Here is a 21,767-nt window from a genome sequence, read left to right as displayed (position 1 = left end):
TTCCAAACTCAGTTTAAATATTGGCTAATAGAGCAGTGGACAGGAAAATTCCAAAAGAAAAGCATATTGAAAACTTCTCACAAGCAGCAAGAAACAGGACCGCTTTTTTTTGTCCCCCTCGGGGCTAATGCCCTCAGTCTCCAGGTCTTCTTATGCCTTCTAGTGGTTTAGCTAGGTCATTGAAATGCAGCTGAAATCAGAGCACTGGTGGGCTCTCACTTAAATTCAGAAAATTTAAATCAGGGTCCTAACAGGTCATCTCTCCCAGTCCCCTTTATTTTATGGATGAGAAAACGGAGGCCCAAGGGGGTGAACGATGCATCTAACGTCCAGGGTGGGGTTTATCCACACAACTTTTCCTGCTACATGCTACACCCAGTCAACTTCTATTTATTGAACGTCTCAAATGTGACTTTTGAGCTAGCTGCTTCCATATGCATTTTTGCCTCAGATCATTCCAGGGACTTAACCTTTCCAATGCATTGCCATAACTACTAATGTGACCAAACAGAAACATTTGGTAATGCCTTCAGGTAGAAAATTCTATGAATTTTAGGATTTGCTGAGCAAAACACAGAAAGACCTATTTACACAGTTTTTGAAGTACCCAATTGATGTGAACTGTGTTTTCAAAATCAAATGGTATCTTTTTAACTTCATGTATCAGGAAACTTGTGTTTAAAAGAAGTCGTGCTAGGATTTCCTCCATTTAAGAAGCTAGGGGAAATTCAAACCAATGGAAATTCTTAGTAGAGACAATGTGAGTAGAACTTCCTGGCATTGATGACAACCTCACCCTGTGGCCCCCACCAGCTGCCATAGTGAGAGGAAGACCCTGCAGAAGAAGGCTAATTCTGGCCCCAACTCAGCTGTTCTAGACTTCTCACTTTAATGGGAGCTTTGCCTACACAAGTGGTTCTTAACGTTTTGGGAGCTAATGGGCCCCTTTGAATATCTAATGAGACCATGACAATGAAGAAGGCAGTGTTGACCTCATTCAGACCTTACTGTGCAGTAGGGAGTGTTCTAAATGCTCTCCATATATTAATTCATTTATTTCTCACAACAGCCCAATATTTTCATGCATTTGAAGATAGGGAAAGAAGAGATTAAGTAACTGCTCAAGGTCACATCATGGGACTAGTAAATGGTGGAGCCAGGATTTTTACCCAGATAGCTGCAAAGCATGTCGTCCTCATCATACATCACACTGGCTGACTTTTTAAATAAGTTCCAGGGATTTGCAGACCTCCTGAGCACCCCGCCCCCCCCCCCCCCACCCTAGGACTGCCTAGGGGTGCATGGTCCTTAAGAGCCCTTCTGCTAAATGCTCTGTAATCTGCCTTCCCCTCCTTCATTTTGTGGGTCTGCACAGTAGTTTTAAGAAGCAAAAGAAGGGAAGGCCTGTTCCTCCCAAAGGCTGCAGCTGTTGCCATCTTCTCTCCAGTGACTCCATGGGCCTTGAGTCAAACCCAAGAACTTGCTTTGGAATTTTAATCCCCCTGCATTCCTCGTGAGAGTAAGGAGGGTTTGTCTGACAGGTCTGCTCTGCCAATGCCACACACACTCAACTTCAGCTTAAACCTGGTCATGCTTATGAGTCAGGAAACTGGTGTGGCTTGCAAGATGGAAATCAAACATAAATGACTTTGACAGTTCTGAGGCCTGAAAAGCTATTCTACAGATTATCTGTTTCTTTTCTTTTTTAGGTACACGTTGCCTCTCATGGAAGGAAAAGCTAATGTCACAATTCTTGACACTCAGATCCGAAAGTTGCGGTCCCGATCTCTCTCCCAGATACACGAGGCAGCTGTGAGGATGAGGTCTGAGGCCACAGAGGTGAAGTCCACGCTGGCGGAAATTGAGGACTGGCTTGATAAACTGCTGCAGCTGACTGAAGAGGTAGGACTTTTAAACTACACAAAGGTCACTTGATATGGAAGAGGGATTCTGTGGAGGGGCACCAAGGATAGAGAAGGTGGTAAGAGAATGTAGTACATTATCTTGGATATTGAGCAAATCTGACAGAGGTGAGACCAAGAAGTGACTGGGCTGGGATAGTAATGGGTAATGGGGTGAATATCACTGAAGTGAGAACAGAAGAATTTTGAGTTGGTGGTTCTGGAAAGATCTTCAAAGTGGACAGATCAGAGAGTATGTCAAGTAGAGGGAGAAAGCAGCAAATCTATGTAGCACAGAGGATTGAAGTGCCACCTTTTCTTGGGACCGGGAAGACCTGGTTTTGAATCCTGGATCTACTGTATGTAACCTTGGGCAACCTCTCTAAGCCTCAGTTTCCCCATATATAAAATGGGATAATTGTAGTACTCACTTCATAGCATTGTATTTAGATGATGAGTATGAAGGGCTTAGCGTGGTGTAGGGCACATCGTGGTGCTGGGTAAATATTGGCTGCCATTAACCTCTGTGTACTGGAAAAATGAGAGTATAAGACCCCTCCTATTGACCTTCAGAGATTTGGGTGGGCGGGGGTCATAATATATTTGTGGATAGAAATACATTTGAGGGGTGCCTGGGTGGCTCAGTCGGTTAAGCGTCCGACTTCAGCTCAGGTCACGATCTCGCGGTCCGTGAGTTCGAGCCCCGTGTCGGGCTCTGGGCTGATGGCTCAAGGCCTGGAGCCTGCTTCCGATTCTGTGTCTCCCTCTCTCTCTCTGCCCCTCCCCCGTTCACGCTCTGTCTCTCTCTGTCTCAAAAATAAATAAACGTTAAAAAAAATTAAAAAAAAAAAAAAGAAATACATTTGAAAAAACATGCGATTATAGGTAATTTTTATTTTCTACTTTTTATGCTTTGGTACTTTCCAAGTTTCCTATGGTGACAACTTATATCACCTTTATAATCAGAAAAAAAGGGGGATTTAAAAGACTAAATTAATATTTCAGATTTGGCAAATATTGGATTGAGGTGGAGATACTTGGTCAGTGTCCAGTGAAATATATGAAACCAATAACCCTTGACGACTGATGGCAAGAAAAGAGGGGGTATTTCCTAAACTACCTCTCAGAGCTGTGTAGGTCAGACTTTTGGCAGGAGAAGCCACCGCCCCCACCCTGCTTCACTCTATTCCCTTTGGATCAGCCACAGCCTGCCTCCCCGCCCTACAGACTCTGTGGTCCCAGAAGACGTGCGACTCAGGAATTCAGACAGAGCCCTAATCACAGAGTTTCTAAGGGGAGCCCCGAGGAGCCAGCCTGCAGGGTCTCCAGTCCCTCTGTGTTTAGACTAACTCCAGTTTTGCTTACTTTTCCATCCACCCATGTGACCAGCCACAGAACAGTATGCCTGACATTATCATCTGGATGATCCGGGGAGAGAAAAGACTGGCCTATGCACGCATTCCTGCACACCAGGTTTTATACTCCACCAGTGGTGAGAACGCATCTGGGAAATACTGTGGGAAAACCCAGACCATCTTGCTGAAGGTATGGCTTCAACACCGTGTCATGTGAAATACTTACATGCAAACCCCACATTCCCAAGAAGGGGCTGCTTTATTTTCTGACCGTTGAAGGACTACTAGGGCAATCACGATCAATTCCTACCCATTCTGGCATCTTCCCCTGGAGTGATAATTCCCAGAGAGTAGTCTGATGCCTGGCTTCACAGAAATATAAGTGGATTCTCATATCTGTTTGTACATTTAATCTGATGGAATAAGTTGTTTGGTTGAAGTACATGAAGAGAATCAGGCCTCAAATAGATATGTAATTGGAAAAGGGAGGAGCATTTTAATATCTTTTTCAGATAATTGTGGATACACATCTTTGATATAACACCAGACTCAAGTAGTAGCTTCTAAACGGCTATTTGCAGTATGGAATTTGAAACTGTATCAATGACCTTTTCATTCTCTGCTACATTGAAATCCATTGGTTTTTCTTGTACTTTGAATGGTTCTTTTATCCATCCCTGATTTTGTAACATTTAGCATTGATCATTTAGAAAATATTAGTTCATGAAATTATGCAGATTTTCCTAATGTTGACACATTTTATCTTGCAACATTGGAAAAAAATCACATTTATTAATATTACTCATCAGGAAAGTCTTTATGTATCAGGATGCTATGAAGTTCACCATGACAGCTACAAGTTTTAAAAAATTCTTACTTGTTTTTACTTGGAAGACTGACTTCTATCATTGGCTATAGAATACAGTCAGTTATCGTCCTTGAAGTAACAGGTTCACTTGGTTTATGTTCAAAAAAACATCTGCCCCACACCTAAGTCTGAGTGGCCGTTTTTGTCTGTCAATCACTGTTTCAAGTAAAAAAGGTTTCCATTAAAAAATAAAAAGGGGTCATCTTGGTAGCTCAGTCATTTGGGCATCCAGCTTCGGCTCAGGTCATGATCTCATGGTGCATGGGTTCAAGCCCTGCATGGGGCTCTCAGCTCTCAGCACAGAGTCCACTTTGGATCTTCTGCCTCCCTCTCTCTTTGACCCTCCCCCTCTGCTCTCTCGCTGTCTTGCTCTCTCTCCCTCTCTGTTTCAAAAATAAATAAACATTTTTTAAAAAGGCTAATTCAGATGAGCGCTGGGTGTTGTATGGAAACCAATTTGACAATAAATTTCATATTAAAAAAATCAAATAAATTTCTTAAAATAATAAATAAATAATAAAAAAATAAAAGGGCTAATTCAGAGGTGCCTGGGTGGCCCAGTTAAGCGTCTGACTTCAGCTCAGGTCATGATCTCACGGTCTGTGAGTTCAAGCCTTGTGTTAGGCTCTGCACTGACAACTCAGAGCCTGGAGCCTGCTTCAGATTCTGTGTCTCCCTCTCTCTCTGCCCCTCCCCTGCTCACATTCTCTCTCTCTCTCTCTCTCTCTCTCTCTCAAAAATAAATTATTAAAAAAATTAAAAAGTAAATTTAAAAAGGCTAATTCAGTTCACATTTCAAACAACCACATAAGAGATTTTTCGCAAGCTATACAGTAATATGCAGCAGAAATAATTTGTGTATACTTTCCATTTCATCACACAAAATATTTTAAAAACGTACTCAAGGGGGCGCTTGGCTGGCTCAGTCAGTAGAGCATGTGACTCGATCTCAGGGTCATAAGTTCAAGCCCCAGTTTGGGCATGGAGCTTACTTAAAAAAAAAAAAAAAAGTTAAAAGTGAAAGATATACTCAAGGATCGTGATTTGATAAGATTAGTAACTTTTACTGATTTATTTAAAACTGGCATTTCTTTTCTTTACTGAGAGTGATGAAGAAAACTATCACCACAGGTTCAGTTTGGTGTTTCTGCCCCAATTCCTGCTGCAGTGCCCAGAGTCTTACCCACCACTGCTTTTGTGCCCTCAGTGCCCATGCCAGTACAGCGGAAAACGACAAGTAACACGTTAGTATTATTAGGAAAATAGTGTTACTCCGTGAACCTCCTGAGAAGGTCTCAAGGACACACAGGGGTCTAGGGATTACATTTTGACAACCACCGCTTTCGTTGTTATCACAATCTCTGCTGTAGGGTCATTTGGAAACATTTTAACTAAGCTGACATAAAAGTAGGCTGGGGAGAACAGGAGAACAGTGATTGGATGTTCAGTCTGTTTGTGGCTTGAACTTAACGTCACCGCGTGTGCTACAGCCAGTGTTATTGTGCATCTCACAGTATCCGCGGGAAAACAACCACGGACCCAAGGTGCCTGTGCAGCTGCGGGTGAACATCTGGCTGGGCCTGAGTGCTGTTGAGAAGAAGTTCAACAGCTTCGCAGAAGGAACATTCACCGTCTTCGCTGAAATGGTACATTTCATGACATATCTTTTCTCTCCGTGGGGGAGTCCTTTTACGTGTCCTCCTCATGTAAACATGTCCTCTCTCATGATCTGTGAGAAAATGCTCACAGATCAAAAACAGCCACAGTCATCAGCACTACCTAGAATCCCATCTGAGGGACCTTCCTCTGGGGGCATAGGGAAAGATTGGCCACACTGGGACGGACCCACCAGAGTGATTCACACACAGACAACCCAGGAATGAGGACACTGGGCAGGTGCAGACCTTGAGAGGTGTGCTTGGGGGGTGGGGGTCTTTGCACCACGGAAGACTCATTCCTCACATAGGGAAACCTCTCTAAGTGATGGTAAAACCGGGTATCCTGTTGACCATGCTGACTGCCAGGGCCACCCGGGAGATTCTGATTCTGTAACTGAGTTAGGGATGAGCACCAGCAGTGATTCCAGGGTGGGTGGATATGAGACCTCAGTGGACCACTTTGAGAAACAGTGAAATACATGGGAAACACACAGAGCCCTTACAGAGCAGGCTCGGAAGTGCCACTGGAGATCAATAGAGGGTGTGCTGCAAGCCACACGGAAGGCCCGGAATGTCTGATGCTTATGCACAGTCAACTGGACCACGTGGAGTCATGGCATCAGGGCACGTGCAGGAGACGCTTGCTCCAACATTCACGTAGGGTTTCTTGACATCGGCCTGTCTCCAGCTCTGAGGCTGGAGCTCAGCTGGGAGAAGCTAGCTAGCACTGAGCAAGGATCAACCAGTCCAGGGCTCCGTTTCACCCTTTCTAGATCTTTCAGACTAGATGGCTCAGACTCTAGTTTCAACTCACATTAAAGGGGTGATCCACACATCTTAGTTGCGTGACGAGTTTCCTTAGATTCTCACAACCTATGAGTACCAGTAGGGGCATGTTAACGACAATAATGGACATTTCAACTGGTTCTTGCCCTCCTGTGCTAAAACCACACCTCTGTTCTCTGCAGAATCCACCATCACCCTGCATCCCCTACCAGATTTCTGGAGGTCTCTGAGGTGCTTCACATGTGTTAACAGTCTTGCCAAATTCCTTGCCTGGATTTTATTCTAGCCATGCTGGCCTCCAAGCAGAAGTAGTGGGAACACCTTGCTCCTCTATTCTGTGTCCTTGTCGCTTAGAAACCGGAGAAGCCATGCGCATGCCCCCAAGTCTCACAGCCCCTTGTAACAATAGCTTCTTCAGCTACTTCCTGAAGCTTATCTCCTTTCAAGGCTCAGAGCCCATATCTGAGACAGGTACTACTGTGGTTGCTTGAACCCAATTTCCCCATCAAGCCTCTATTCAGACTTGTTCCTTCCTTCTTCAACCTCAGTCAAACTTCCCTGTCACTTGCAAATCATCTTTGCAGTGGGCTCATCAGCAGAAAAATGGAAATTTCAGCTTGCACCCCAACAGGGACACTCACCACTGGCAAATCACAACCTTTTTGATGGTTGACAGAGTGAAGAGCAGACCTTTGTAGATTTATAAGTTCCAACTTAGAAAGAAATGCCCTGTAAACCAAAGTCTGTCATTGCCACTGAACCTGGGCTTCCAGAAAGATCTTGATCTTCATCCCCACTATATTCCAGAGGGGATGAAGGCACAGAACTTTTAGGCTCCATAAAGGCTGCGCCCTTAAAGGACCTTCATATGTCAGACAGGTTCTTTGTAGACTGCCTAGGAAATGTACCATCAATTATAATGTTGATTCTGTGGGGAAATGGGCCCTGAGTTCTAGACAGTAGACTGTTTACAAGTAAACTCTTAGAAGCCTGCACATTCATAAATTGATGACTTTTATGGGTATTTTAAAAATTAGGTTGACTAAAGAGACTCTTAAATACAGAGAACAATCTGAAGGTTGATGGGAGGTGGGGGGAGAGGGGAAATTGGGTGATGGGCATTGAGGAGGGCACCTGTTGGGATGAGCACTGGCTGTTGTATGAAAGCCAATTTGACAATAAATTATATTTAAAAAAATTTTTTTAATTAAAATAAAAATTAGGTTCAGAGAACCATTTGGAGCCATTCAGTATAATAATGGAAACAACTAGTGTGATATACCACTGTTCACAATCATTTGCACATTTGAACAATTCTATGAGAATTGGTAGTATTATCCCCAGTTAACAGATGGGAACACTGAGTCTTAGAAAGATGAGTGATTTTCCCAAAATTACATAATCAGTAGCAGCTCGAGTTAGGTCCCTACCTTCTAGGTATAAAGTTTTTTTCACTTTCTATCATTGTTTAGCTTAAATGGGCTTAAACATTTAGAGGCGGGCTTTATTTCTTGCTCTCTGATGGTGTTTCTCTAATTTGTTTTTAACAGTATGAAAATCAGGCTCTTATGTTTGGAAAATGGGGCACTTCTGGATTAGTCGGTCGTCATAAATTTTCGGATGTCACAGGAAAAATAAAACTCAAGAGGGAATTCTTTTTACCTCCAAAAGGCTGGGAATGGGAAGGAGACTGGATAGTTGATCCTGAAAGAAGGTAAGTTTTTCCACTCTCTGAGAAAACAGGGATGACAATGAAGCCTTTCCCTAGAAAGTGCTAAATGAATCTTCTCCATCATCATTCTTGGAAATATTTATGTAACACTCACTGAACACAAGTCCATAGAAACTTGAAATATGTCATTGGTGCCCCATAATAAAACAAGGAAATACAAAAAGCACCTAGTGCTAACATTTGTTGAGAACTTATTATGTGTGAATGTGTCAAGCAGTGTACTAAGCACCAGTGTGCTAATCACTTTGTTGAATCTGAACTACAGCTCTACAAGGTAGGTAGTGTCAGAAATTATGAAGGGTCTGAGATTTTTAACAAGCAAACAAGGTCACCTGCTATACTTCCATGGATGCTGGAAGGAGATTCAGGACTCCTGGGTCAGAGACAAAGGACTTCACGGCCAGCCCCAATAGCTGTACCAGAATTAACATTTGCTCTAGTCACTCTGTGGGAATAGGGAGTCAGTTCCCACAGAGTGACAAGGAGATGGTCAGATGGTACTTAAACATGAAGTGGTTTGTGTAACAGGAGAGGAAACTGAGCTTAGGGAACCAGAATCAATTGGTTAGCAAGCCCGCTGGCCCTTTGCTCCAGAGAGAGAGAGAGACACTCTCTCTGTCTTCCAAGATTATTCCTCATATAAACATCCTTAACTGTGCAGAAACACAAGAACTCATAGAGAATTATCTCCCAACAAATAATAGCATTATCTCCACTTCACAAGTGAGGAAACTGAGAACTACAGAAATTAAATAACTTACCCAAACACACATGGGTTGTGAGTGGTACCAGTCCAGCCTGGGCACCAAAACCAGCACTCAACTATTTTGCTGGAATGTCTGTAAGAAACAGTAGAGACTATGCTTTAAATGGGTGAATTGTATCTCAAAAGCTCGTTGTTAAAATGAAAGAAACAGTAGAGGGGAGACAAGCATGTGTCCCCGGGAGTTTGGGTTTCTGCAAGTTGCCAACACCCTTGGAACCAGAGCTCCCCTTCCCCACCTCATCACAGCATACTTGACTTTGGAGGAAACGAGCTTGTGAAGCTGGATCTTAAGGCCTCAAGCTGGAGTTCTTCCTCTCTGTCCACATTTGTTTCCTGTGATCACAGGCATTGGGGAAGGAAGCCAATGAGCATGCTGGGTCTGGTCTGGTCTGTCAAGACCGGATGATTCCACATGATTGCTTTTAACCCACAACAGCTTGCTTTGGATGGGGTTGGGGTTGCTGGTGAGGAGAAGCGAAATGGGATCTGATTTGGACAGAAGGAAGAAAGGTTAGTGAGGACAGGGAAAGGCAGAGGCATTGTGTTTGGAAAAGTAGAAGGGTCAAAGCATGTCAGGGGTTGACGGGACCTCAGAGGCGGCAGCCAGGTCTTCTGTTCTCCTTCTCGGGGGCCCAGAGAAATGACGGGATGAGCTCAATTTATACAAAGAGTTGGGACTACTTACTTTCTGATTTCTTTCCAGTGCTTGATTCTAGGGGAGGATGCAGCAGGGAAAAGATGTAGGGCCATGGTGAAAGAAAAAGAAACCTCACTTGAGTGGGCACCTGGCAGAACACTCCAGTCAAAGTTGGAGCCTCCCTACTTTCCATTATGGGTTGTCAAAATAGTTCCAACTCCAAGAGGAAAATTGGCCTGGCAGAGAGTCAGTATGGATTTCTTAAGTACCTAAATGGAGTCTGGAGTCTTAAATGACCTGGTTTGGCTGTCGACCTAGGAACTATCCAGAAAATGTAAACTCCTCCCTTCAGTTTGTGTTACGTAGACCATGCAAGCCATGAGTAAAAATTTCCACACTTGGCCTCATGAGACTGTCTCCCCTCAATTTTTTAAAATAGGGGGAATGAGGGTGGACAACATCCTATTCTTTTGAACTGTTAGCCAGGAGTTTTGCTGGGAAAAAAAAAAAAAAAAAAAAAGCTGAACGGTCCTGAACTGAAACAAAAATATGGAGCATAAGATCTCTATAAGGAGCTGCCCACAGGACTGTTTTCCCAGTCCCCACCCTAATTACTGAGAAGGAGCAGGCCTGCTAACTGGAGGAGTGCTCTATAGTTTAGGTCTCCTTGTTCCCGCAGACCCCTTCTTCAAAGGAATGTCAGAAGCTATTAGGAAGAGGAGTTTGGAGTGGAGAACCCAAGGGGTAGAGTGAGGAGGGAACCGGTGTAGATGTTTCCCGACCATTGGGCCGAGCTGGGGTGGTTGGCTTCCATTGCTCCTTTGGTAACCCGAGCCTCACCCGCAGCTTGTTGACTGAGGCGGACGCAGGTCACACGGAGTTCACGGATGAAGTGTACCAGAATGAGAGTCGCTACCCCGGGGGGGAGTGGAAGGCAGCCGAGGACACCTACACCGATGCGGTGAGCGGGCTGCTCCCCAGAGAGAGCCTCAACCCTAGCTCTTTGGAACCACGACCCGTGAACCCGCCGACCATGAGGCGCGCGGCCTCCCCCTCTCTTCTGCTCTGTCTCCTGTTCTGAACAGCCTTACCTTAACTTTAAGCCACACAAGTGCACCTATAAATTACTTTCTCTGGAGAAGTCACTGGGCCTGTTTAGATGTTGGTACAAGGTAAAATTTGAGTTGTGCAATAAATAAATATTTATCATTTAACTCGTTTAAAACGCACAACAAATAGAATGTGTATGTCTCTAAAATATTCAAACAGCATAAAAGGAAATGAAAAGTAATTCTCCCAGATTTATATTCCACCCCCACCCCACCCCGTGGTAACTACTGAAAACATGTTTCTGTTCTTGCTCAACTATATAACTTTTTCCTTCCTCTCTCTCTCTCTCTCTCTCTCACACACACACACACACACCTAAATAGAATTGTGTTGTGTGCACAGTTCAACAACTTGTATTTTCCATATGACAGTGTATTGTGGACATCTTTTGATATCAGTACATATAGAACTATGAACTTTTTAAAAAAATGCCTGCAGAGTGTTTTATTCTATGCACCCTCTCTAATTTATTTAAATGATCCTCTCCTTGTAGACATTTTTTTTTCTAGTGTTAGGTTTTTTTAAGCAATGCAGCAGTAAATGTTTTTATATGTACATTTTTATTCACTTGTGAAAAATTTTTTTTTTAATTTTTTTTTAACGTTTATTTATTTTTGAGACAGAGAGAGACAGAGCATGAACGGGGGAGGGTCAGAGAGAGAGAGGGAGACACAGAATCTGAAACAGGCTCCAGGCTCTGAGCAGTCAGCACAGAGCCCGACGCGGGGCTTGAACTCACGGACTGCGAGATGGTGACCTGAGCCGAAGTCGGACGCCCAACCGACCGAGCCACCCAGGCGCCCCCACTTGTGAAAATTTATCTCCAGGAAAAATCCCTGGATTGGTTTGGTCAGATTTCAGTACATATGCAATTTTGATAAGTATTGCCAAACAGCTTTCAAATAGGTTGTATAAGTTTGCATGTCCAGCAACAGCTTCTTAGAGGGCTGTTTTCCTAAACACTCACTACCCCACTGCCACAGCCTTGTCACTGCATGATCAGTGGTACCCTGATGTCATCTCCATTTTCTCACTCTTAATTTAAAGTGAGGCTGGGTAATTTTCCATGTGTTTATGGACCACCTTTACTTCTGTTCTTAGGAACTTTTTTTTTCATAACTGTCGGTTTTAATGCAGTCAGTACTTAAGTGAGTATTTAACCTAAACCTTGCTTAATCTTACATGATTAGCATCTAGAACCTCCAGTGACATTACCTTGTACTTGAAAACATGTTTTTTTCCACACTTTTTCCATCTCTGATGGTTTCTTTCCTACTAGCTCCTCATAAAGACAGTTGTACCATTTCATAATTTTAAGTTGAACACAGGAAATTGCTGATATTTGACCATTTTTGATGGTCAAAGCAATTCCCATGGTTCAACCCAACATACCCCCTAACAGTGGAAATGGAAGGTATTCTAAAAAAACTAATTTCGTGTAGCAGCTGTGCATAGAGATTAAAGATTCTTCTGAGTGTAGCTTCTAAGTTAGCACGTGAATACCATTGTTAAATGTGAGGTACCATCTCCCTTTTGCTTCTTATTGGACCCTATGACTTGCTTGTCTTCATTTTTTCGTTTTTGTTTTAAAGAACGGTGATAAAGCAGCATCGCCCAGCGAGCTGACATGCCCTCCAGGTTGGGAATGGGAAGATGACGCATGGGTATATGACATAAATCGTGCAGTGGATGAGAAAGGTAACATTTTAGATCTATTACATGCCGGGCTGTCTGCAGCAAGGCCCTGCTTAACCAGAGTAAAGTGTCCTTGGTAGGGAGGAGTCTTACTTATGTTGGTTTGTGACAATCAGGTCTTGGATATTAGCTGTGACTCTTCAGATGCAAAATCTGAAGGACAAGCAAGTGGTTGGACAGGTGTGGGTGGGGGGCAAGAGTGAAAAATACAAGATCACAGGGGGCCAGGTGGCTGCACGTTGAGATGCTGGGGATCCAGGGTGAGAATTCGGGAGGGAAGTGGAATTTGGACTTTCTCTTTTCTAATCACACCCATAGCTTCCCTGGGAACATCACACTCAGGACCCCGTAGCTCAGGAAGAAGGACTATAAAATGCCTTAAAAGTCAACCTATTCAGCAATAATGCAGATTGTTGTTGTGGTTTTTTTTTTTTTTAAGTAAGGTTGACATCCAATAATGTAGATTATTGACATAGATTCTGTTAATGGTGTTTATCCTTTTCAATGAATAGTAATGTAAAGTTAAATGACTATAATATTTGGAAATATCAAAAGAGAAAATCTGATTTTTTTCCCTTATGAAAGAAAAAAACAACCATAATACAGAAGGGTTCAACTAGATAATAAATTTCTTACTGATCTTGATGCACATGCCAAGCCTTATAATAACAGCTAGCACTGAGCACAAACATAGTCCTAGTTATTTGCATGTGTTATTTTGATGAACTCTGTTTTAAAAAGGTATTCTTTATCGTTATTGCTGGGGAAATTAGGCCATAGGCAGGTTTACTAACCAGCAAGGAACTTTTTTAGTGAACATCCAGCGGTGGTGATGCTGGGATTTAAACCCTGGCTGTGCAGCTACACAGACGACACCCTTCAGCACTGTCCCCATCTGCCTCTTGCACTGTGCTTTATTCGTAGATGCACTAAATTACCATGAGTGATTGGAGGGAGAAAGGGGAAGGAGAACCTCGTGGGTGCAAAGGAAGCAGTTTGAAGAGGGCTCCAAGGGGACAGAGCTGTATTCAGTTTGGCTGAACTGCAGCAAAGTGGAAGGGGCAGTGGCATTCCTTGTCACCACAGAGAATGTTGATGGGGGAGCAGAGAGATTGACTGGATGTTTTCTGGAAGTTTATGTAGCAATCTGGCAAATGCATCTCTTTGGGATAACCGTTTGCAAACTCTGTTCCAGGCTGGGAGTATGGAATTACCATTCCTCCTGATAATAAGCCCAAATCCTGGGTTGCAGCAGAGAAAATGTATCATACTCATAGACGGCGAAGGCTGGTCCGAAAACGCAAGAAAGATTTAACACAAAGCACTTCAAGTACTGCAAGGGTAAGAGTTACCATGGAGGAAGCTACGTCCGGGGAGTCGGGGCGGGGGGGCCCACACAGAATTCCAGTGACTCTGCTTTTTCTACAGAAACCATTTGCCAATCAAGGGCCTAATGCCTGCTCAAAGAGGTTTGCAAAATATTCCCCCCACCCCAACCAGCAACAACACATTACCCGCGAGCTTGTTAGAAACGCCTCACTCCAGACCTACTGATTTAAGAATCAGGGGTGCGGCCCAGCAGTCTGTGCTTCAACATGTCTTTCAGGTGACCCAGAAGTAGACTGAATAATGAGAACCACTCTAGAGGTAGCAATAGAAATTATTTTGGTGGCATAAGGAAGTAGTGGCAATAGTTCAGCCCTTGGAATAAGATACACAGGGACTCAAATCCTGGCTTTACTTCCTTTCTCATCTGCAAAATGGGTATAATACCATGCTTTTAATTAGGGTAGTATAAGGCTTACGTGGAATAATAGTAAGTGAAATGGAATAATACTGCTTATAATAATAAGTGGAATGTGTTTTGTGCCTTCTCTAATGCTAGGTACTGAATACGCATTATCTGTAATCCCCGAGATATACGTTTATCCTCATTTTTTAGATAATGCTCACAGAGGTTAAATGGACTCTAGGCCACCTGTCTAAAATGACTGAGCCAGCCATGTTTGAACGCAGGCAAGGCTGTTCCACAAAGTGCCTGACTCATAGTAAATGCAATGAAGTTACTTTTTATTAGATAGGGAGCTCCTTGGACACAAAGATGGAAGCCGTCCACTTTGTATCCTTCTTGCCAGCTCAGAAACTAGTTCCTAACAACTAGTACCTCCAACTAGTAGTTGGAGTAGTTCCTCCAACTAGTAATGGAGGAGAATGAATAAACTGATAAACGAATACCTCTTATTCAACTACCCGTATTCTGATGGGGTGAGAAGTTCCTAGAGGCACTTGTCTCCCTCCTGCCTGCCACAGGAGAGCACCAAGAGGGGGTGGGAAGAAGACTAGAAACTTGGCCCAGTCCTACCAAAAAGTATTGTTGAGACTTTGATCCTGTTCCCTAACCTCCTCACTCTTGGCTACCTGAAATATTTCAGTGCCACTGTGAATACCACTAGAGCAGCGATTACAAGATTGTGCTTGACCTGCAATTACGTTTATTCAAAATTGAAAAACGAATCTCTACAATGGCTATAGCCTCCATAGAGCTCTTATTTCTGAGATCCTAAATATGATTCAGTATTAGTTTGCATTTATTAAATCTAGTAATACTTTTAAGGTATTTACAGAAAATGTCCACCAGTAAAGGTCAGCCACACGAAGGCACGGACCCTGTCTTGTCTTGTCCTTCACTGCCTCGTTGGCGCTTAACACAATCTCTGTCACACAGTAGACACGCAGATTTGTTGAACTGCATATGACACTGAACACTGAGGGCATTTATGTATAAACCGTTTTGAAGATAAAAAGTACTATACTCATAAGTTATTAGTTATTACGGAAGTAATATATCTGATCTATCACTTAGTTATGCCGGCTATTAGCTCAGATGAGACATTTAAATCCTAGGGACCGTGGTGTCACTTTTTCCTATAGAAAGTGGAGATAATAATGTTTTATAAACCGTATCACAATTGCAATGTCTTATGAGCTAATGAAAATGACAATATAGAAAGCAAGTTAAGAAAGAATCCATTTTCCTTAACCCTCCCCAAGTCTGAATAAGGTGCCTCTCCTGCAATGTCTCATTCCATTGCAATTGCTTGGTTATCTCTCAGTGTTCCCACAGTCCATCAGCTCTGCAAGGACAGACAGCGTGTCTACTTCTTTCTCTGTTGTATCACTGGCTCGTAGCATAGTGCTCGGAACAGAGTAGATTTTCAGTGCGTATTTGCTGATTGACCACATAATCTGCCTTATCAATTAAGGGATATTATTATTGTTATTATTATGATTATCATTAGCATTCAAAGTTTTACTTCTGTTCTAGGCCATGGAAGAATATGAGGACCGGGAGGGCTGGGAATATGCTTCTTTAATTGGCTGGAAATTTCACTGGAAACAGCGTAGTTCGGATACCTTTCGCCGTAGACGCTGGAGAAGAAAAATGGCTCCTTCAGAAACACATGGTGCAGCTGCCATCTTTAAACTTGAAGGTGCCCTCGTAAGTAGTAAATACTCAAAGCTCAAAAATTTTGGTGTAGAGAAAATAGATGAGTGTTGGATACACCTGGGACTCCATGGAGATCCCTCCAGTACTGCAGGACTGCAGATAATTTGGAAGAAAGCTGCACGTCCTAGATGCTCAGTAACTCTTGTTAAATGAATAGACCATTAATATAGGAAAGATTCTAAGAAGTTCTACTGCAGACACACCTGTTTAATGTTGTTTCATCGGGCATTTTCCAAATACATCTGTTCCAAAACCCTGGTCGCAGGTGACATCTGTTAACATTCCCGGGCACAGGTTCCTTGGATTATACCTTGGAAACTACAGATGTTCAACAAATCAAGAGTGTTAATATACAGATGTGAGGGGGAGGAAAACAGAAGGATGGCTCACGGAATTAGAGAATAATTTATATGGACTCACAGTAATGAAGGGAGGGAGGGAAAAAGCAGAACGGTGGAAGGAAGGAATAAGAAAATGGCAGTGGTCCATCTAAAACAACATGGTGGTCGGGAGCCATTCCCAAACACAGCCTGTTTTTATATTTTTGCACACTGACCCTGCTTTGTGCTTCCACTGCTTATTCTTGTCTTCCTCCCACCTTTTTAATCCCCTTATTTATCCTTTATGCCTTTCCTTTTTAAAATTTTCAGCATCTGGGTTTGGTAAGGCTGACCTTGAGGCAGAAAGACTGGCTTCAACTTCATGCTCTGTTGCTTTCCAGCTAAGTGACCTTGGGCAAGTCACTTGCTGTGCTGGGCTTCAGTCATCTTTAAAAATGGAGTGATCGGATGAAAAGAGTCTATTTTGAAAGCCACCATTCCAGATTTTTGTAATTCTTGCCTCTTTGTTTGTCTTGAGGCACCATTCATGGACTTTTCTGCCTCTTTAGGGTGCAGACACTACTGAGGAAGGAGATGAAAAGAGCACAGAAAAGCAGAAGTACAGTGCCACCACCGTGTTTGGGGCAAACACTCCCATTGTTTCTTGTAACTTTGACAGTAAGTTTTAAACATGAATTTGTGCCTTCCACTGCTATGACTTATCTCTAGAAAACTCTTTTCATCACCAAACATGATTAAAATGTCTTCATGCAAGTGTGACTTCCATTGCCATCCCCTGATGAGAGGATTTTTTAAAATATAGTTTTAAAAATTGTACTTGGGGTGGAGGGTTGTCAGATCATTGACTTTGACGCAGTCTGTACTGATTCTATCTGTTAAGCTCCCCCAAAAGATTATTTTAATTAAAAAAAGAGGTTCAAAAAGTTAAGTAAAGGTTGGTTCCGATGATAATCTTTAGGCATTCTGGGATGAGGCAGACCTGCTGTGTAATAATAATAATAATAATAATAGCAAATGCTTATCTAGGGCTTAGCATGTGCCAGGCACTGTGCATATATTAATTCATTTAATCCTTGTAACATCCCGAGGAGGTAAGTGTTATTATTGTCCTCATTGTAGACATGCAGAAGGATTAAATAAATTGCCCCAAATCTTACAGCTTGGAAACACTATAGACAAGATAGTCTGACTCCCAGATCTGTGCATCGAAATCACAGTGCCCTACTCTCTCTCTCAGATCACGTGTGTGGGAGGTGGGAGGGTATACACATTAACACAATAAGGATAAAGAGTATAAAGATTTTGAGCTATCAAAGCAGCTTTTAGCAGATAACTGTCTCCTAGATCTGGGGCTGAAATAGTATAGAAAGCCCTATTTCTATAAGTCCTGGAAACCAAGTTTCATTTTAAAGGTCTGTGATGACAAGCAGTAGCCTAAATCCAGGTATTTTACAACAGGAGTAATGTTCTCCTGAGTGATAACACTTGCACTGAGCTTATTATAGTATTTTTTAAATGTGTATTTTTAAGAGAGAGAGAGACAGAGACAGAGTGCGAGCAGAGGAGGGGAAGAGAGAAAGAGAGAGTGAGAGAGAGAATCTGAAGCCGGTTCCAGGGTCTGACCTGTCTGCACAGAGCCCGACGTGAGGCTTGAACTCACAAACTGTGAGACCATGACCTGAGCCGAAGGCAGATGCTTAACCGACTGAGCCACCCGGGCGCCCCAAGCTTACTGTAGTATTTTTAAAGTTGGTTTTGTTTTATAGGAAACAGAACTACTTTGGGAGCACGTGTCATCAGCAGGCTATGTGTTCTTTACTGTGGAGAAGTACATCTGAAATATGTATTATGTCCAAATATTCCAGTGTTCTGTTTCTTGTAAGTAACTATCCTGTTCTTTTCAGGAGTCTACATTTACCATCTGCGCTGCTATATCTATCAAGCCAGAAACCTCATGGCTCTAGACAAGGATAGTTTTTCAGGTAAAGACACAAAAATCTCCATCATACATGTTGTTGGATAGCAGGCTAGCTTGTGGATGCTTTTAGTGATTTCTCAGAGAACAACTAAAGGGCTTTCCATATTGAGATCAGTTTGATTTGTGTGAAGTAAACTGCTCAGTCATTAAATAAATAATCACTGAGTATGTCGAGCACTCCTGCTGGGTGCTGGAGATACACAGAAGATATGTGGTCTTTTAATACTAATAATCATTAACTGATCAGGTAATAAAAAGCCCCAAGAAGAAAAGCAGTTTCTGCTCTCTGCTTATACACACAGCTATATACACATATACCCTGGGCTCTTGGGCTGATTGGGAAGTTAAGATCCTTTATATATTTTTTGTAGCTCTCTCAAGTTGACAGATCACAAGTTCACGCGTTTGCCTACAACAGCAAGCTTGAGGTCATTGGGAGTCCGTTTCGACCTCTCCGCAGCCTGTTCCCCCGATTCCCAGCAGCACCATAAAGCCGTGAGACCCGGCTGGTTTTGTGTCCTTTGGACTGGATCTAAGGGGAAGGCTGTAGGCAGGGCTGAGGAAAAGGTTGCTGGGAGTTTTTGCTGTAGCTGGTGGGATCATGAATAGTTCAGGGGCCATCTGGGCTACTTGGGGCAGATTTCTCCTTCAGGACTTGAACGGAGCAGAGCTTCTATGGAAACAGCTCTTAAAGCAGTTGCCTGACACTCTGGCACGCTCACATCAGTTGTGAGGTGTGTTCCAAGCACTAACGTAACCAACATTTGTGAGTGGTTTCCTTTTCTGACAAATGAGAGGAGATTCAAAGCTATCTCTATACTACGTATCTCCAAATGGGGTTTGAAGACATTTTTGAATATTCACCACCAGAGGGCACTCAGTCATTGAAAGTTGAAGTTAGAATCTTCTCCAAATTCTTGACTGAAGTTGCCTAAAACTCAAGCACATTCTTTGCAGTTTGAGACATGAGATATATGATCGGAGCAGAAACAAAGAGCCCCATTCATGTGATACCGCAATGCTAAAAATGAAGCAGCATTTTCGATGATACAACACTTTCAGGTTAGATATTAGGCTATTGCTCAAATAGATCAGCTCCCAGGCAATTGCAAAAGTTTTGGTGAAGGTATCGAGCATGGAGGAGAAACAGATTGCTTCTTTTTTTCCTTATCTTTTTTCAGCTTTGTTGAGGTATAAATTACAAAGTTGCACACTTAAAGTATACAAAGTGACGATTTGATATACAAATACGTGATGGAAGGGTTCCCACAATTGCCTTAACACATCTGTCACCTCACATAGTTACACTTGTGTGTGTGACAGAACACTTAAGTTCTCCTTGCCTAGCAAGTGTCAGTTACACAATACACTGTTGTCAACTGTAGTCCTCATGTTACACATTAGGTCCTCAGGCCTTCTCCGCTTTATAACTGAAATTTGTACCCTTCTACTAGCCTCTCCCCGTTTCACCCCCCTCCCCCCCACACATACCCCCCAGCCCCTGGCAAGCACGATTCCACTCACGGTTTCTATTAATCTGATTTTTGAAGGGGTGTGGGGGAACTTCTACATGTAAGTGATACCATGTAATATTTGTCTCTCTCGGTCTGGCTTATTTCACTTAGCATAATGCCCTCCCGGTTCCTCCATGTTGTTACAAATGACAGGATCTCGTTCTTTTTAAAGGCTGAATTATATATAGATAGTACACACATACACACCACATTTGCTTCATTCATTCATCCATCAGTGGACACATAGGTGGTTTCCATACCACAGCTATTGTGAATAACGCTGCGGTGAACATGAGAGTGCAGAGGTCTCTTTGAGATCATTATTGCATTTGCTTTGAATATATACGCAGAAGTGGGATTGCTGGATCATGTGATAACTCTATTTTTAATTTCTTGGGGAACTCCCATACTGCTTTACACAGTGGCTTCACCAGTCTGCATTTTCACCAACAGTGCACAAGGGTTCCCTTTTCTCCACATCTTCGCCAACGCTTGTTATCTCCTGTCTTTTTGATAATGAGACATCCTAACAGGATAGAGAGGTTACTTAATATCTCATTGTGGTTTTGATTTACATTTCCCTGATGACGAATGATGTCGAGCACCTTTTATTGTACCTGTTGGCCACCTATATGTCTTCTTCGGAGAAATGTCTATTCAGGTCCTTTGCCCATGTTTTAATTGGGTCATTTGGGCTGTTTGCTCTTTTGTATGAGTTCCTCGCAAATTTTGGATATTAACTCCTTATCATATATGTGGTTCACAAATGTTTTTTTCCCATTCCATGGGTTTTCATTCAGTTTATTGTTTCCTTTGCTGTGCAGAAGCTTTTTAGTTTGATATAGTTCCACTTATTATTTTTGCTTCCGTTGCCTTTGTTTTGGGTGTCAAAGCCAGAAAAAAAAAATCACTGCCAAGACTAATATCAGGGAGCTTACCCCTTATACATTCTTCTAGGAGTTTTATGGTTTCAGGTCCTATATTCAAGTATTTAGTCTACTTTGAGGTAACTTCTGTGTATGGTATAAGACAGGGCTCCAGCTTGATTCTTCTGCATGTGGCTATCCAGTTTTCCCGGCATCATTTATCAAAGAGACTATCCTTTCTTCATTGTGCATTCTTGGCACCTATATTGAAAATTAGTTGCTCACATATGCATGCATTTATTTCTGAGTTCTCTGTTCTGTTGATTCCTGTGTCTGTTTCTATGCTACTACCATACCATTTTGATTACTATAGTTTTGTAATATAATTTGAAACCAGCAAGTGTGATGCCTCCAGCTCTGTTCTTTTTCATGATTGCTTCGGCAACCTATCTCCCAGGTGGTGGTGAGGGTCTGTGATCAGTGCACCTGGAGGAAGAACATGCAATTGAAATGAGTGGTCCTGAGGAGCTGGACTTTAGCCACGGCCTCACTGTTACTCTCTTCTTCTGTTTTAGTTCTTATTTTTATTATTTTTATTTTTATTTTTTATTTTTTGTTTTGAGAGAGAGAATGTGAGCAGGAGAGGGGCCAACGGGGAGGGAGAGAGAGAATCTTAAGCAGGCACGGAGCCCAGCATGGAGCCCGACACAAGGCTCAATCTCATGAATCATGAGATCATGACCTTAGCCACAATCAGAAGTCAGACGCTTAGCCAACTGAGCCACCAGGCGCCCCTCTCTTCTTCTGTTTTAGATCCGTATGCTCACGTCTCCTTCCTCCATCGAAGCAAAACCACTGAGATCATCCACTCAACTCTGAATCCCACATGGGACCAAACGATTATATTTGATGAAATTGAAATCTATGGGGAGCCCCAGACAGTCCTACAGAACCCACCCAAAGTTGTCATTGAACTTTTTGACAATGACCAAGTGGTAGGTAATTTAGAATTTCTAAGATGGCTTGGGGAATAATGGAAGTTTATAGGGATA

At 42.7% G+C, this 21,767-nt stretch overlaps 1 protein-coding gene across 6 annotated transcripts in view; it reads left to right on the top strand.

The window, feature by feature from the left end:
- MYOF (myoferlin) overlaps positions 1-21,767 on the top strand; it is a 154,090-nt gene that overhangs the window by 94,501 nt on the left and 37,822 nt on the right. For all 6 annotated transcript variants that reach the window (XR_008424886.1, XM_019445110.2, XM_019445108.2 and 3 more), the window contains 11 exons: positions 1,710-1,902; positions 3,291-3,446; positions 5,639-5,770; positions 8,119-8,282; positions 10,550-10,664; positions 12,406-12,511; positions 13,704-13,849; positions 15,834-16,007; positions 16,906-17,014; positions 18,262-18,339; positions 21,529-21,710. Coding sequence is in view for 5 of the 6 variants with exons in the window: in XM_019445110.2 (XP_019300655.2) it covers positions 1,710-1,902; positions 3,291-3,446; positions 5,639-5,770; positions 8,119-8,282; positions 10,550-10,664; positions 12,406-12,511; positions 13,704-13,849; positions 15,834-16,007; positions 16,906-17,014; positions 18,262-18,339; positions 21,529-21,710 (1,555 nt within the window). In the remaining variant the exon portion in view is untranslated. The remainder of the gene's footprint in view (positions 1-1,709; positions 1,903-3,290; positions 3,447-5,638; positions 5,771-8,118; positions 8,283-10,549; positions 10,665-12,405; positions 12,512-13,703; positions 13,850-15,833; positions 16,008-16,905; positions 17,015-18,261; positions 18,340-21,528; positions 21,711-21,767) is intronic.

This window comes from Panthera pardus, unplaced genomic scaffold, assembly GCF_024362965.1.
Source record: "Panthera pardus isolate Hobbes unplaced genomic scaffold, ASM2436296v1 HiC_scaffold_22, whole genome shotgun sequence".
NCBI lineage: Eukaryota > Metazoa > Chordata > Mammalia > Carnivora > Felidae > Panthera > Panthera pardus.
The sequence above is the reverse complement of the archived record's forward strand: the minus strand, read 5'-3'. Positions and strand labels throughout refer to the sequence as shown.